Raw genomic sequence first — 15,586 nt, 5'->3', positions numbered from 1 at the left:
ATGAAATATGCTTTCAAGGTCAACATCCTAGTATAATAGATCGTCGTCTCAACATCTAAACTGTAATTATATCCAAACGCTACCCGTCACCTGAAGATGTGAGGCAAAGGAAGATGAGACATACCCTCCAACATGTTCAAGGGTTTAGTATAACCAGGAGGAAATTGGAACCCAGACGGCCGTCGTCATGAGTGGTCATCATGGGTGTTGTTCACCGGGGATGTGCAACGAAACAACCTTAACCTACTTTTAAGAGCTATTTCGACAATTAGCCCTGGGCAATAGAGGCCGTCAGCCTTTTCCGCGCGATCTGCCACTTGTTTGTCTGGGGTTCATGCGTTAGACATTACGCCCCCGATTACTCGGAAGTCGCAGCGCGTGACGCACCTCTTCAGTCAAGCGTCAACGCGGTGATCGTAGCAACAAGGCACTCCGTACCCACATGATGGCGGCGTTGACGTCACAATGACTACCTCTATTGATAATAATTTGTACTATATTTGTCCATTTTGACGGAATCCCAAATTGTTGTACCGTTTGGCAGTGAGACACTAGTATTCCCATGGATTGCAGTTGCATCCTTGAGATTTAACATCTTAAGAGATTATGTTAGCTCAACCGCTCAAAACAAACAAACCACCAATTGGTTCGGGATAAACGTGGGACTATCTTGTAAATACATATGCAGGATACATCACAATTAAAATTAATCTATCATGGAGTGCCAAGTGTGATAATTAAAGTATAAAGTAATTACTTTCGTTATTCCATGTCACACCAATACACCATGGGTACCTATCACAGGTACACCGTGGCACACAATGTAATGCTTCGTCTTACCTTTAGCATGTTTAGAGAAATGGTCTGGCTGTGTAATATTAATTGATGCTATTAAGGTAAAGTACAGAAATAAGAACATTCACATCAGGCTAAACGTGTTCTTTCATTTTTATTTCAAGGACTAATTTCGATTTTCACTCTATAATTTAGATTCTTGCTAATAATCATAATTTGCATTTATCTTTATATTTTCCAAGATTTAGTGGTAACACGTACATGTAGCAGAGTTATTTTATAGCAGGAAGAAGATTAAACGTGTGTTGAATGCTACTGACGTATTTTAACCACACTGTGCTTGTCAATAATAGTCATCCAGTCGGAGGATACTTTTTTAGCAATAATAAAAACACAACATTCATAACAATATAGAAATCTGCATGACATGTCCATTGAAATAAATACAAAATATATTTTGCTTTTAGTTTCTTGTGATCAATTATTTTAAAGGTGTATAAAATGATTGTGAAACTAATGCTTTTACCTTAATGGCAACCGCAAACAAACTATTAGTAGCAATTTATCATTTGATGGAGCGTGCAATCAAATCAATAAAAGTACTGCGATGAGATTTAGTCAATCTATATGTGACCTGCTACCACGAAATCAGCGTAAATTCACCGCGACTTTATACTCATTTTGTTGAGTTGTTAGTTTCGATATATTTGGTCTGACTAAGTTGATGTTCTTTGTTTGGCCCCACCTGTACAAGCCAGTAGTATTATCCTTTGTGAATGGCCCATTGTGCCCCCATTCACAAAGGACATACAGACATACTTAGTGGCTTTAACAGGTGAGTGAACACCAACACAGTAGCCAGGGCGTTTTGAGTGACTAAGACCTTGCGACTTTACGCTGATTTCGTGGTATTTATTTATTTATTTCAACTTTCTTTATACAGGGTAGCTCCTTCAGTGTAAAAGCACTGCTATTCTTGGAGGCCCTGTGACATACATGTACAGGTGTAATTCACTTAAATACATTTATTACACAAATATTACAAGAAAAATATGCAATACCATATTATAAAGAAATTACAAGAATCATGAAAAATATGAAAATCAATGAACAGTGTGGATTGTGAGAGCTCTTGATTTAAATTCACTTAGGCTCAAGGAAATATAATTAGTGCGAGTGTCAACATCAACAGAACTATTCCACAGATTTGCTGCTCTCGCCTGAAACAATCTCTTACCAGAGTTATTGTTAAATTGAGGAACAACAAGTGAATTGGAGGAAGTACCTCTTGTGACATGATCATGAGTGGATTTGGTAAATGAAAATTTGGAACAAAGATAATCAGGAGCTCTGCCAGTAAGGCATTTAAATAACATAATAAGAATATGATTATTCCACCTTTTATCTAGTTTAAGCCACTTGAGAGAAGACATCATTGAATCAATATTAGTTCTGATATCAGCAGAAAGAATAATTCTGGCAAGGTTGTTTAAGAGAATTTGTAACTTACTTGACAGAGTAAGTGAACAGTTGGACCAAACATGACTGCAATAATCAAAATGTGGCATGACAAAGAGAATCAGCAAGTTTTTGAGAATATAATTTGGAAGATAATATTTCACGCGACGAATAACACCACAACGTTTAGAGATGTTGGAAGCAATTAAATCTATATGATGTGACCAAGTCATGTGACTATCAAAAATAATTCCAAGATATTTGAAGTTGTCAACTCTCTCAATAGTCTCACCCTCATAAATTAAAGAAATATTTTGGTACTTACTAAGATTTTGAGGGGTACCAAAAGCATCAATTTAGTTTTGCTGATATTCAAAGTAAGGTGGTTCTTTTTAAACCAGCTGGCAATTTTACATATGTTAAAATTTAGACTGTTTTGAAGACATAAAGGATCTGATGAGCTAACAAGCAATGAAGTATCATCAGCATACATTACTGTTTTACATATAACACTATCAGGCAGATCATTTACAAAAATAATAAATAATAAAGGACCTAATATAGACCCTTGTGGAATTCCAATGTTAATTGGTTTTAAATCTGATAAAGAACTGCCTACTTTTACTGACTGCATTCTACTTATGAGATACGATTTGAACCAGTTGAGTTCATTGTCCCTGATGCCAAACTTCTTGAGCTTATTAAGAAGAAGACTGTGATTGACAGTGTCAAAGGCTTTCTTAAGGTCAAGAAATATGGCACCAGTTACCTTTCCCTCGTCCATGTTCATAAGAATAAAATCTTCAACATCAATAACAGTTGTTGCAGTAGAATATTGTGAACGAAAACCAGATTGAGATGGGTTTAGAAAATTATTTACAGACAAATAAGAATACATTTGATCATGAACTGCACGCTCAATTATTTTAGAAACAATACTTAGCACAGAAATTGGACGATAATTTTCAACATTAGATTTACAACCAGCTTTGTAAATAGGAACAACTTTTGCATTTTTCCAAACAGAAGGAAAAACACCAGTAGCTAAGGAAAGATTACATATATATGCAAGTGATTTACAAACAATAGGAGCAGCAGTTTTGAATAATTTGACATCAATATCATCAAGTCCAGGAGATTTGTTATTTGAGAAATTCCAAATTTGATCAAAAACATAATCAGCAGATATACAAAAGAAATTAAATTTACAAGCATCATTCACAGCATTATAATCATAACCCAAATTATTAACTTGAATATTATCTTCATCGTGAGAGTTAAATTTACTAGCTAGGTTAGAGCCAATAGTAGTAAAGTAATCATTAAAAACATCTGCAGTATCTTTGTCATTAGTAGTTACTTTATCATCAACTTTAATGTTAGCTACTGAACTCTTATTTTTACCAGGAATAACCTTTCTAATTGTTTTCCATAATTTCTTAGAATTGTGCAAGTTATTTTCAATCTCTGTGTTGTAGTAATTTTTCTTAAGAGTTTTACGTAAGTTATTGACTTTATTGCGAAGAGTTTTGGCTTTATCCCAATCAAGTGGGTCATTAGTTTTATGAGCTTTATCATAATAGAATTCTTTATCTTTAGTAAGTTTCAGGAAGTCAGTAGTTACCCATTCAGGGAGATATCCTCTAATCTTCTTTTCCCTAATTGGGGCATGATTATTACATACCTCGTTGAACATATCAAACCAGACTGCCCAGGCAGAGTCAACATCTGAGTAACTAGTAACTATATCCCAGTCTTTAGTTTTAAGTGAGTTAATAAAATCAATATCATTGAAATTTTTATATGAGCGAGATTTAATTAATTTAGGAGGGTTTTTAATTTTCTTACTTTTACGTACAACAAAAATTAATGAATGATCACTCAAGCCAAGATGATGTACTCCATGAGCAGTGATCATGTCAGGATGTGTTACAAAAGCAAGATCTAAACAAGATCTTGTTTCAGGAGTAATTCTTGTAGCTTCAGTGATCAATTGAGTAAAGTTTGAGTTTTTAGCCAAGTTTTTAACCTTTTTAGAGAAGTTACTTTTAAATAAATCAAGGTTAAAATCACCAACAACTATAACCTCATTATAATTAGCCACAGCATTCTGTAACACAAGATCAATTTTAGTTAAATACTCAGCATTTGAATTAGGCTGTCTATAAACAGTACCAAGCAAAATTGGTTTAGTACAAGGTAAATTGATTTCAGTGAATAGAACTTCAACATCATTATCAATACTTATATTAACCTCTTCATTGTAATCAATACCTTCTCTTATATACACAACAATACCACCATGTTCCATACCAACACGGTCTTTTCTATATAAATTGTATCCATCAATAACAATTTCATTATCATCAATGTTAGGTGTTAACCATGTCTCAGTGACACATAAGATATCAATATTATTTGAGAAAAGAAAAATTTGGAGATGATCTGTTTTGTATCTGAGACTCTGAATATTAATGTGACAAATTTTTAAACCTCTATTCAAATGACACTTAAGATCAATAAATTGGCCCTCACTGAAAGGAAGTTCATCTAAACAAATTCTGGTGAAGCAAGAATTACAAAGCCAATTTGAGTGGTGATGAATAGAATTAACTTTGTCAATATCAGTACAATCATAATGAAAATCAAGAGAACATTGAGAACAAGAAACTGAGTTGTTTACAAATACCTTCTTAAAACATTCTCCACAGGTGGAGGTTATCTGAGAATTTTGACATTTATACATTCATTTTTAGAAACATTACGAGAAGAATTGACACTTGTATATAAAGTTATATCATTAGAATTAGAAACATCTTTATCAGAGTCTTTAGACCCTTCATTATTTTGAGAGCCTATACATGTATCTGTATAATGACCATTATCATCATCACATGCAGCAGAACCTTTACAAACAAAATTATTAATAGTACCACCAGAACAATTATGATTAACAACACTTTCAACATAATATATATCAGATTCAGAAGATTTCTGTATAGGCTCACTAAATGCATGTACATGTATATCATCATGATCATAAATTGAACTCTTATCAATATCACAATTAGTGGAGTTATCAAAAATAACATCATCTGACAAGTCATTACCAAAAAAAAAAAAATATTCATTAGTATTATGCATGTACAACAAATGGGGCTTTTGATGAACATTTGATTTACAAAAATTGCATGTGGTACATGTATTAGTTCCATTCATGTGATTACAAGGAATTGAGTCTTTGTAAAGTTCACTTTGAAAGTTCACCTTCTGCGATAAGGATTCGCTGTGTTGGATCCACCTGGGGACAGGAGAAACTTCAGCCAGTCTGGAGCCCCCCGGGGGCACGATGAATTGGGGTTTGCGCTGGAAGGATTTTTGACGACCCTGTTGAAAAAGGGAAGGATGAGCACTACGTAAAAAATTCTGGTAATTTTTAGCCAAGAAGCTCATACCCCTAGTGTCTGGGTGAAGGCCATCATAGAGTAGATCCGTGGTAACAGCAGAGTTGTTGATGTATGTCCATTTGTGTTCTTTACACAGATCTCTTAAGAATTCATTGCATTCATCAATATTTTGAACAGGAGGTTTATCACGTGGAAGTATTGATGATACCGCGACAGAGCAGTGACTGGGGATGTTGGTTTTCAGTGTATTGCACATCTGTGACAGTTTTGTCTTTATAGTATCGATGTTGTCCTGTTTCAAGTTATTTGTGCCAACATGTACAATTACAGAGTCGGCGTCTGTACACTTACCACTATAAACAATATCACTGCGAACTTGTTCAATCCTTCTTCCACCAACAGCGGCATTAACAACATTAGCACTGCGTGAGAGACGATCACATTTGATTCTTGTCATGATGGAGTCTCCAAGGAGAACAACTTTGGGTTTAGTAGGCTTGGCTTTTGGCTTAGTTTCTGTTGACTTTGGGGGTGCAACCGGTGCATTTGATGCAGGATTTGAGCTTGCCGCAGGTTGCGTGTCCAGATTTGGAGACTTAGTTGATGCCTGATCGAGAGCCGCAAATCTATTAGAAGTAGATACTGCAGCTGGTGATCGTGTTGGCGGCGAGTTTGAATGTCTGGTGGGAACCTTGTTCCATTCTTCTTTTGAAGTAGCTGTTTTTGTTGATGGGCTTTGAGTTGATGGGTGACAAAGTACGTCTCTATATGTAGTCTGGGTGTGTGTGCTTACCATATCATTATCATGTTTTGACAGTTCCTGAATTTGCAGCAGGAGTTGTTCGCGTTCATCTGCAAATTTCTGGTCTTTAGCATGAAGCAGTTTTCTTTCACACTCAAGTTCAAATTCGAGCAAGTCTACATCAGCAACTCTATTTATCATAAGTTGCAGCTTCACTTTCCCATCTGTCACTTGGTCTGTTAAGTCTTTGTTTTGCTTTGTCAGCTCAGTTACTTGGTTTCTCAAGATGGCATTTTCACCTTGATACATGGCTTTCTCTTCGGTACACTGAAGTAATTTGTGTAGTAACGGATCACCAACCATTTGAGATGACTTCAGTGGAGTGGATGTAAAAGTATATTCACTGGCAGCATTGACTTTAGACACATTTGGTTGTTCTACCTTTGATTCATCATCCACAGAGTGGTTTACAGTTGCATTCTGTAAGGCATTCATTACCTGCTTTGCCATCACAGGTAAAACTTCATCAACCCACACACTATACCCTGCTCCCTGAACTCTGACAATTCCAGTGGTGTAGAAAGTTATTGTCACATCTGACGACATACTGGATGTAGATGCTAGTCCTCTATAGATCCTTCCATGCTTCTCTATATGACATTCGGGCTGACCACACATCTGCTGAACTTGCTCCTCAAGAGAAGATAAAGCTAACTCATCATTAACTTTCAAAGTGAACGAGTTCTTTCTCTGGAAACATTCCCATACAGAAGTTGGCATATTAAAAAGTTCATCCTGTGAGAAACCATTAAAGGACATACATGTAGAGTTGAGCATCATTGATTGCTGCTGAACTTGGTTGCTAGGCTCCATTGTTATGTTCATCAGTGCAATTGTCAAGTCAATTGTCCAACACTTGAAATAAATATTGATCAGCTGGATGAGCAGTACATAGCAACCACTGCAGTATGGAGTATTAGTATACAATCCAATGAACAAATTATGAAATTAATTTCATAAAATATCTCAAAAAGTTGGAATTCAATATCCTTCAAAATTGACAAGTATATTCCACAAGTTTAAATAAAGTCACAGTTAAAAATTTGTAGCAAGCAACAACCAGTAAAAGCTGTTAATTGATGATTGAAGTCAGAGCAAGAGCAGAGCATGTGTGCTGTGTGCTGCAGCATGTGGTAGCAGGTCACATATTGAATTTATCTTCACTTCATTATTACTATGGTATATTTGGAGGGTTGAGAACCAGAAAACCTTAACTCACAATGACCTGTTTTCAGAAAATGAGCATTAAGTTGACAAAATAACTTCTGAGATATTCCAAATTTAAAATCCTTAGTCTTCAAAAATAAATATTTCCTTACAAAATTTCTTTTTGTGTTCCATTCAATTTTGTCATGTTTAATGGCCTGTATCTTCTATAGTGCCCTGGCGACTTTATGCTCATTTTGTGGGAGCAGGTCATTGTGAGTTATGGGTTTCTGGTTCGTAACCCTCGAAATGTACCATAGTAATAATAAAGTGAAGATAAACTCTATATAGATTGACTAAAAGTGATCAAATAAGTTTTAAGGAAGCAATAACGTATTTCATTAATGTATATTGCGGCTGATTCATGGGCAAGTAAAAAATAATAATTGTAGCCCTACATCTTGCTACTGTATTAAGGTTTTGCCGAGGCTTGAACCCACAAACACACGTGTTCCTTACAGAAATTCAATCGCTTAAACAAATATCAGAACTGAAAGTTTTTGACTGACCGGATGTCTTGTGCAAAATTATTCCTATTAAATGATATTTTCATTCGTATCTTTTTTGTCAGGAAATATAATCAGGAAAAGGTTGCCAAAACAACAAGATGATATTTAGCTTTGGCAACAGAGAAAGCCAGAGATACTGTATAATTATGTTTTCGACAAGGACTGATTTTTAAACCATGAAAAGAAAATAGAGATGTCCCTTTTAGCGAGATAAAATCAAAGAGAAGGTACTAATATTCCCATGTGTTGCTAATTCAAATTCAGACAGGGTTTACAAATAGATATCATGGTCATGGTTGTCACTACAAAAAGACGCCAATATGGCTTCATTTTTCAAACAACATTACCATTTTGGTTGAAAAGAAAAACGTATTCTGTACAATACACGTCTGGTCTTTTATGCAGAGATTCAATTGACACCCTAGATTTCATCATATAATTGATTGATGAAATTCAACCATGGCCTGATAAAATAGAATGATAACAACGTCAAAGGTATTTTGTTTAGTCATGAGCTCGATCATTCAAAATGTAAATCAAAATAATGTCAATCAATTTATGCGTATATAGGTGAATTTATAGTTAAATCGCTGTCGAAATAGAAACTGATTTTAATGTTGCATGAAGTATAAATGAAGCAGCTCACTGGTCACGATTTCGTCGTTCGTCAACAGCGATTTAAACATAAAAAATCGCTCGCCAACAGCGATTTAAACATAAATTTAGATAAACTAGGTCATATCGAGTCACATTTGGATCATATATAGATTTAATGTCGTTATAAATGTAATGCATTGCCCCAATTGAAGATAGGAATATAAATAGCATTTATTCATTATTCTATTACCCCCACGACCCATTATTCAAAACCGCGCACTGTGATTTGTTGAAACGCGTCACGTGACAGACCATTAATTAGCGATAAAGTGTCAAGGGCAACGAACTTTATGTTCTTCTATCATCACAGCGCACAGCAGACCGCACAGCACACCTGCTTATGTAGGGGAGAATGGAATGTCAGGGGGTGTGTTATTGTATGTGCATACCTGCTTATAGGGGAGAATGGAATGTTAGGTTGTGTTATTAGAATGTGCATACGCTTTGGCTACGCGTATGCGCTCCACCTTGAGGTAAACAACTTGAAATATTTGGGCAAAAAAATTGATATTTTCTCTTTAAATCACGCTATATATTTTGTGGTAATAGAATAGAAATAAAGGTGCAGCATTATCCTTTACACGCAAATAATGTGTCCTCGGCAGTAAAACGTTTAAATAATGGGTTCGGCTGCGCCTCAACCATTATTTACGTTTTTACTGCCTCGGACACATTATTTTCGTGTAAAGGATCATGCATTACCCTTTATTTCTTAAATATTAGATAAGTTTTTATACGTGAATTTATTGCTTTATTGCCGAAGAATACAGTATTACTTAGATTAACCAACCTCACATGAATGCTACATTTAGGGGAAGGGCGGTCTTCATTTATTACTTTTTAGTATAGCAAAGTCAAAATTTGTAGTTATGTTTCTTATAAAAAGACATCAGTACAGTTCCCAAAATGCTCTTCTGAGGCCTGGTTCTTCTCTTACTATGGAGTATTCGGACCTTGAATAATTATCAACGATGATAGTAATAACGATAATACAGAGTATCTCAATAAAATAGACCAGTGGACTGGGGGACTTAACTAAAAATATCGGCTGTAAAATTAAAACTAAAAGACAGATCCAAAAACCACGAACTGTCTTCTTTAGAATGATGCAAAAATATGAAAATTCAATTATTTGTAATCTTAGTTATCTCTTTATTTTTTTATTTATGTTTTGTTTTGGTTTTTACGTTTTACATATAATTTTACTGCCGATATTTTAAGTTAAGTACCTCATTCCACAGGGCCTATTTTTAATGAGACACCCAGTAGTAGTAAAGTTAATAATAAGAAGAAAAATGACGTGAGAGAATATGACACAGCGCCACCTCTATGACATGTGTTCATCGCAAAATATCAGCGTAACGTGAAACTCCTTATTGAAGTAGACCACAGTAAATTCGCTCTTTTAGAATGCTCATGTAAGCTGAAATAAGTAAATAATCAACAACACATTATTTTGAAACGTAATACTAGTTCCATTTATATTGCATGAGGCAAGAGGAAACGCGATGAAAGCTTTTTACCGGGTGTCTCCCCAAGCCCGTTCCATTTTATTTATTTCCCTCTGATCAATATTAACAGTTTGATGAAATTATTAATCTGAGTAGTTTTTGAAATTGCTTAGAGCAAGCGCATAATTGTTCATCCAACATGTTAAAACAATATTTCACACGTTACGACAATATTTTGTAACATATTCAACTCTGATATAATACAGATCTCAGCTTAAATGATAGTCTAATCATTCAGACAGAAACCTTGTTTTTAGCCGAGAAACTTTATTTAGGGGGAAAAACACCCTGTTTTTTTTAATTCAATGGAAAAAGTTTTGAACAACCTTTTTTTTTATGGACGAAAGGATTTGCCGTATCATATCGACAGCCCTGGCTTAGCAAACAAGGTTTAACAAAAACTTGGCTTATCAAATTTGATGCACCATTTTTTTATCTTATAAATTTGGTGTATAAATCGTGAAACAAAGTTTTGTTCGCTATATTTATTGCGTTCATGACTTGCTAACCAATTTTTCGCCCTTGAATATAATAATACCAGGAAGAAAAACAATCCTTCTACATCCTACACAGCGTGCATGTTATAATAATCAAATCCCGGTGTAGCTAATAGAGTCACCCTAGAGAAAGGTACCTTGTTTTAACAATACGTATTTTTACGTACATTCCCGGTACAATTAATCAAAACGATCCCCGAAGCTTTAATCCATCATTCTTTTTGAAACTTTGATATTGTTTGTTTATTATTTTCGATGGGAGATGGTTTCATCAAGATAAAAGCGAGTAGTCCTTAAGAGAAAATATATATTATGATTTCCTGAAATTTGATATCGTGCAATACCATTGAAAAATTTCTTGCCACCACAGGTATGTCTTTACCTATTAGTATATATAGGTCATGAAGGCTTTTACATGAAAGTTTGAATCTTAATTGATTTGAACCATCAAACCAGATCCGTTGGTATACTTGGTTACTTTCATAGAAACTCTACATGGGCGTATCTTGGACTATATCTGAGCTGATCTGGATTTAGAAGTACATTATTATTATAGGAGCGTAATTAGCGCTGGGACGTATTTCATGTATTTAGATGCTCCTGGGATGTATGTGACACTATAATAGATCGAAATATAAAGCCATGCACCGATAGTTGCCTATATTGTAACAATATGTTGATAACTCAAATATTTACATAAACCTTTGAAGGAAATTTTATATTAAAATGTAAATGTAAAAGATTTGTGCCACAGAGGTTCAAATTATATACAAAACATGAAATTGCCCCTATTTGTTGTTTCTAATATAACTAATATTAACACTTGTTGATAGAAGCTCATATGGGATCATTCGGAAATCTGTGAAGTTTCACCTTATGTGAGACTAATATTAAAAACACATAGATTGATAAATGAAGGTACCCCCGGGTTCAAAACAAGCACAAAATAGCACACAAAATCGAGGAAAATTTTACCATTATTGGCTACACAGGTACTTTTTTGTCCTTTTCAAAAGGTCAATGAAAGTCAATCCATGACAGTTCTATTGTCCATGTTTCTTATTGTGTTAGGGATCAATTGAGTTATACACTTTTTGGTTTAACCAACGTGGAGAAAATGGTTTACTATTATTTGATCGTCATTTTCGTAGAATCTCATCAATAAGATACAAGAAGTATCAAAATCATTGGTTTTCATTGGTATACATGGATATGTCATTAAGTCTGACTCATCAAAATTTAACATAAGTTCCAATGATTTGTAGATTAATTGTATATTATTAAAAGTCATAAACTATACATTTTGTACATTTCAAGAATATCCAATGTTGCATTTGGAAGAGGCAGTTTTTTAAAAATAAATATCAAAGTTAATGGGTACCAATCATTTTGATACAGCTTGTACATCTCGCATTTTGTAGTATTAAAATAGAATATCTCATTCAATACCAACAAAGTGATTATGAGACTCGCTTTTTACCTCAAGACAAATCTATATTTGAACAACGGCAACAAGTGAATATTTTAATGAATTAATTTGGTGAAACAAATTATCTTAATATCATTGTACAAATATTGATACAAAATAACTAGGTGTATATTTCAAAATGAAGTGGAAATGTTTATGCAATGCACCTCGCGAAGGCAGAGACTTTATTGCTACTTTTGAAGATTAGATAAATCTTCCGTGTAATGAAATTGAATTGTAATAAGATTAAATTTTCATATTCAAGCGTTCAAATGAATTTGGTTAGCAGGAGGAATAAATTCAGAACACTCGTTTGCTAAAGTAAATTGAAGTAAAGGGTTGAATCATTGAGTGCTTAAACCAAGCTCGCAAAATAGCACACACAATCGGGAAAAAACTTAGCTGCACACAATACTTCATAGATTGTCCTTTGAGAAAAGTCAACGAAAGTCCATGAAAGTGCTATTGTTTTAAGTTTCTAATTGTGTTAGGGACCAATTGATTTACACACGCTTTGGTTTAACCAATGTGGTGGAAATAAGTAGTCAAGGGAATTAATTATTAAAAGCCTTATTCAGAATAAAAGATATTGTTTTATTGTTATCAAAAGATTATTATTCTATTTTATGAGATGACAGGAAAAAGAGTAAAATGGTTAAGATATATTACTCAGTCTTTATCGACAGTATTCAGCAGGTTTTCATTTAATGCAAAAAAAGAGAAAAAAATGCATATCGATGATAAAGCATAACTGTCTTCGTAGCACTAGCCAATAAAGTTTATGTCACTGATAAAGACAATGCCATTGGTATCATTTCATTATTGAAGAGATTCATCAGGAATACAGTTATCAGATTTCAAAGTTTTCATAGTAAAAATTTTTCCAAGAAAAAACTCACGTTTTCCATACAGTTTCGGCAATCCAGTCTGTTGCCTTTCTCAATGGTATATGCCAATTTCATTTCATGTATCATTTCATGTTTTAAAATCAGAAAGAATATTTTGCAATTTAAAGATGAAAATCATAATTTATCTGCAACATTATAAAACATAATAGCATTGAAACTTTTTTATGTGTAGGTGGAAAGTGTATATATTTTGTTTGCTTTGCACTATGGGGAATTCATATTTTTCCACCGCTCAACGAATCTACAATTACTCCATTGTCAACACTATTTTGAAATGTATCTATATTGCACTGATCATTCTTTAAGTGTAGTGTATAATTTACTTTTAAAGAAGTTTAATTGTTAAACTGTTGAATAAACGTAAGCTCAGAAGTTCGTTACAAGTGCATAATGAAGCCGTGACGATGCCAGTTGTTAATGGAAAAGACGTATCATTATCTTTGATCAAGATCATTATCTTTTGCATAATGATGAAGTTCGTGTATTAATAAACAAATTGAAAAACAAAACTTTCATGACTATTATAAACATGAAAGATAACAATATATCATTGTATATCTATTGATGCAATCAATAGAACGAATATCCAATGTTGAAATATGGACACGGCTCGGTACTTCATTATAGTATGTGTCGTAGGTAAATATACATGTATACTTGTGCTGAATATCATTCCAAACCGAGTTTGCTTGATTATTTCTCGCGATCTAATACTACGCGCACTGGATCACGTACTGACGTCACTCTCTCTCTCTCGAAAAAAAAAAAGCACTATTACTATAAGAGTTTATAATTCAGATGGACTTTCATGAGTCGATTATCAGTACTACAGTACAACAGTCTCAAAGTACTAATATTGAGCACATTAGTGTAGGGCAGTGTTAGCGCCCTCTATTGTTATTAATTAACTTTAGTGCGTATGAAAACATGTAATATAATAATTAAAGGTATGGGAAAGTTGGTGAGTTATCGGCCGTAAAAACAATAGCGCTCAAAAACAATATTATTCAAGGTTGCTCCGAGATGCTACGGGCTTGTGGCCTTGATGTTTTAAGCCCTGACAGAAAAAAACCCCATCAAGACCCCAAGCCCGGCAGAGCGGAGGCCGGTAACTCCTATAGTGAGGATTTGAAACTAATGAAGTTCCAATATAATGGCCCCGCAGGGCAAGAAAGCAATGTGAATGCGTAGCCTTAACTATCACTGCACTAATGTGCTCTAAGATTATTGCACAGTGCTTAATATTAGCACTTTAGTAGAGAGACTGGGTTGGGTTGGGATTTCAACTGGAATATCCCATTACAACAGTTCATTTGTGTACTGTATTGTTATGAAATCATATTGGCTAAACTCACCGCTTCTTGGGTTCACCGTCACAACGTGATGTAACGCGCCTTGTAGATTTCCTACTCGTACATGTACAATTATAGATGTGACTCCTGTTGGGACCAGGGCTACTGTTGTAAACCATTCGGTTTGACTCGAACTCCCGACCTGCGATTGTGTGTGCGTAAAAATATCTCCATCGGGTGGCACCCAAGGACCACAAATAGATCCTCTGAGCTGAAATGATATAAAATAAAATATGAACAGAAGTTAAAGCACATGAGCAATATATGAAAAGGTTTGACTGCAAAAACGATTCTCTCATAAATGCATCTACGCACAGTTTCCATTGCATCATAAGAGCTGTGTGAGATCTAGTGGAAAATAGAAATCTGCGATTGGTTTTGTCAAAACCGCAAGTATTCCCTTCATCCAATCAGAATTTTTTTTATATCGAAAGAAAGCTAACACTTCCCCCTAAAAACACCGTTTTCATTAGGCCAACAGATAACGCAATTCAATGTTTATAGCAAGGCAAATCTGTTGCCCTATCCTAGCACAATTTTTGACCAAAATGTAGGTTTCAAAAGTCAAAACCTGAAGTGTTCCTTACAATATTCCATGTCATTAAATGAAAGAGCACACTTATATTGTCCATACACTAGACTCATTTTAATGAGCAATGGCCAATTCTCTTTAAATTGCAAATCTTGTGCAAAAAATTACTATTGTCGCCTGTTTTGTCATACGGTCGTAAATTCAATGAACTATGACTTAGAAGAGCGCTTACAAATAGATATGGAGATGTTCATAGATATTTATATTATATTCATATATTGATTCATATGATCTTGGACCTCGAGACTACCATTGGATCATGAAATACCCCAGGACTATATTTGGGGCTTAAGGCTGTTATACTTAGTGTAGTTACCTAAGAGGTTCAAAGATATTCATATGTTGTTTCATATGACTTTTTGCCTCTGGTATCATGGTATCGAAAATACATCTACCACTGGCTCATGAAGGGCTTTTGTGTTTA

The 15,586-nt window shown here is 34.5% G+C and overlaps 1 protein-coding gene across 3 annotated transcripts in view; it reads right to left on the bottom strand.

Moving 5' to 3' along the window:
• LOC140143424 (atrial natriuretic peptide receptor 2-like) overlaps window positions 1-15,586 on the bottom strand; it is a 494,558-nt gene that overhangs the window by 103,855 nt on the left and 375,117 nt on the right. For all 3 annotated transcript variants that reach the window (XM_072165300.1, XM_072165359.1, XM_072165403.1), the window contains exon 5: window positions 14,574-14,781. In XM_072165300.1, coding sequence (XP_072021401.1) covers window positions 14,574-14,781 — 208 coding nt within the window. The remainder of the gene's footprint in view (window positions 1-14,573; window positions 14,782-15,586) is intronic.

Source organism: Amphiura filiformis, chromosome 1 (assembly GCF_039555335.1).
Source record: "Amphiura filiformis chromosome 1, Afil_fr2py, whole genome shotgun sequence".
Taxonomy (NCBI): domain Eukaryota; kingdom Metazoa; phylum Echinodermata; class Ophiuroidea; order Amphilepidida; family Amphiuridae; genus Amphiura; species Amphiura filiformis.
This window is presented reverse-complemented; position numbering and strand designations above follow the sequence as displayed.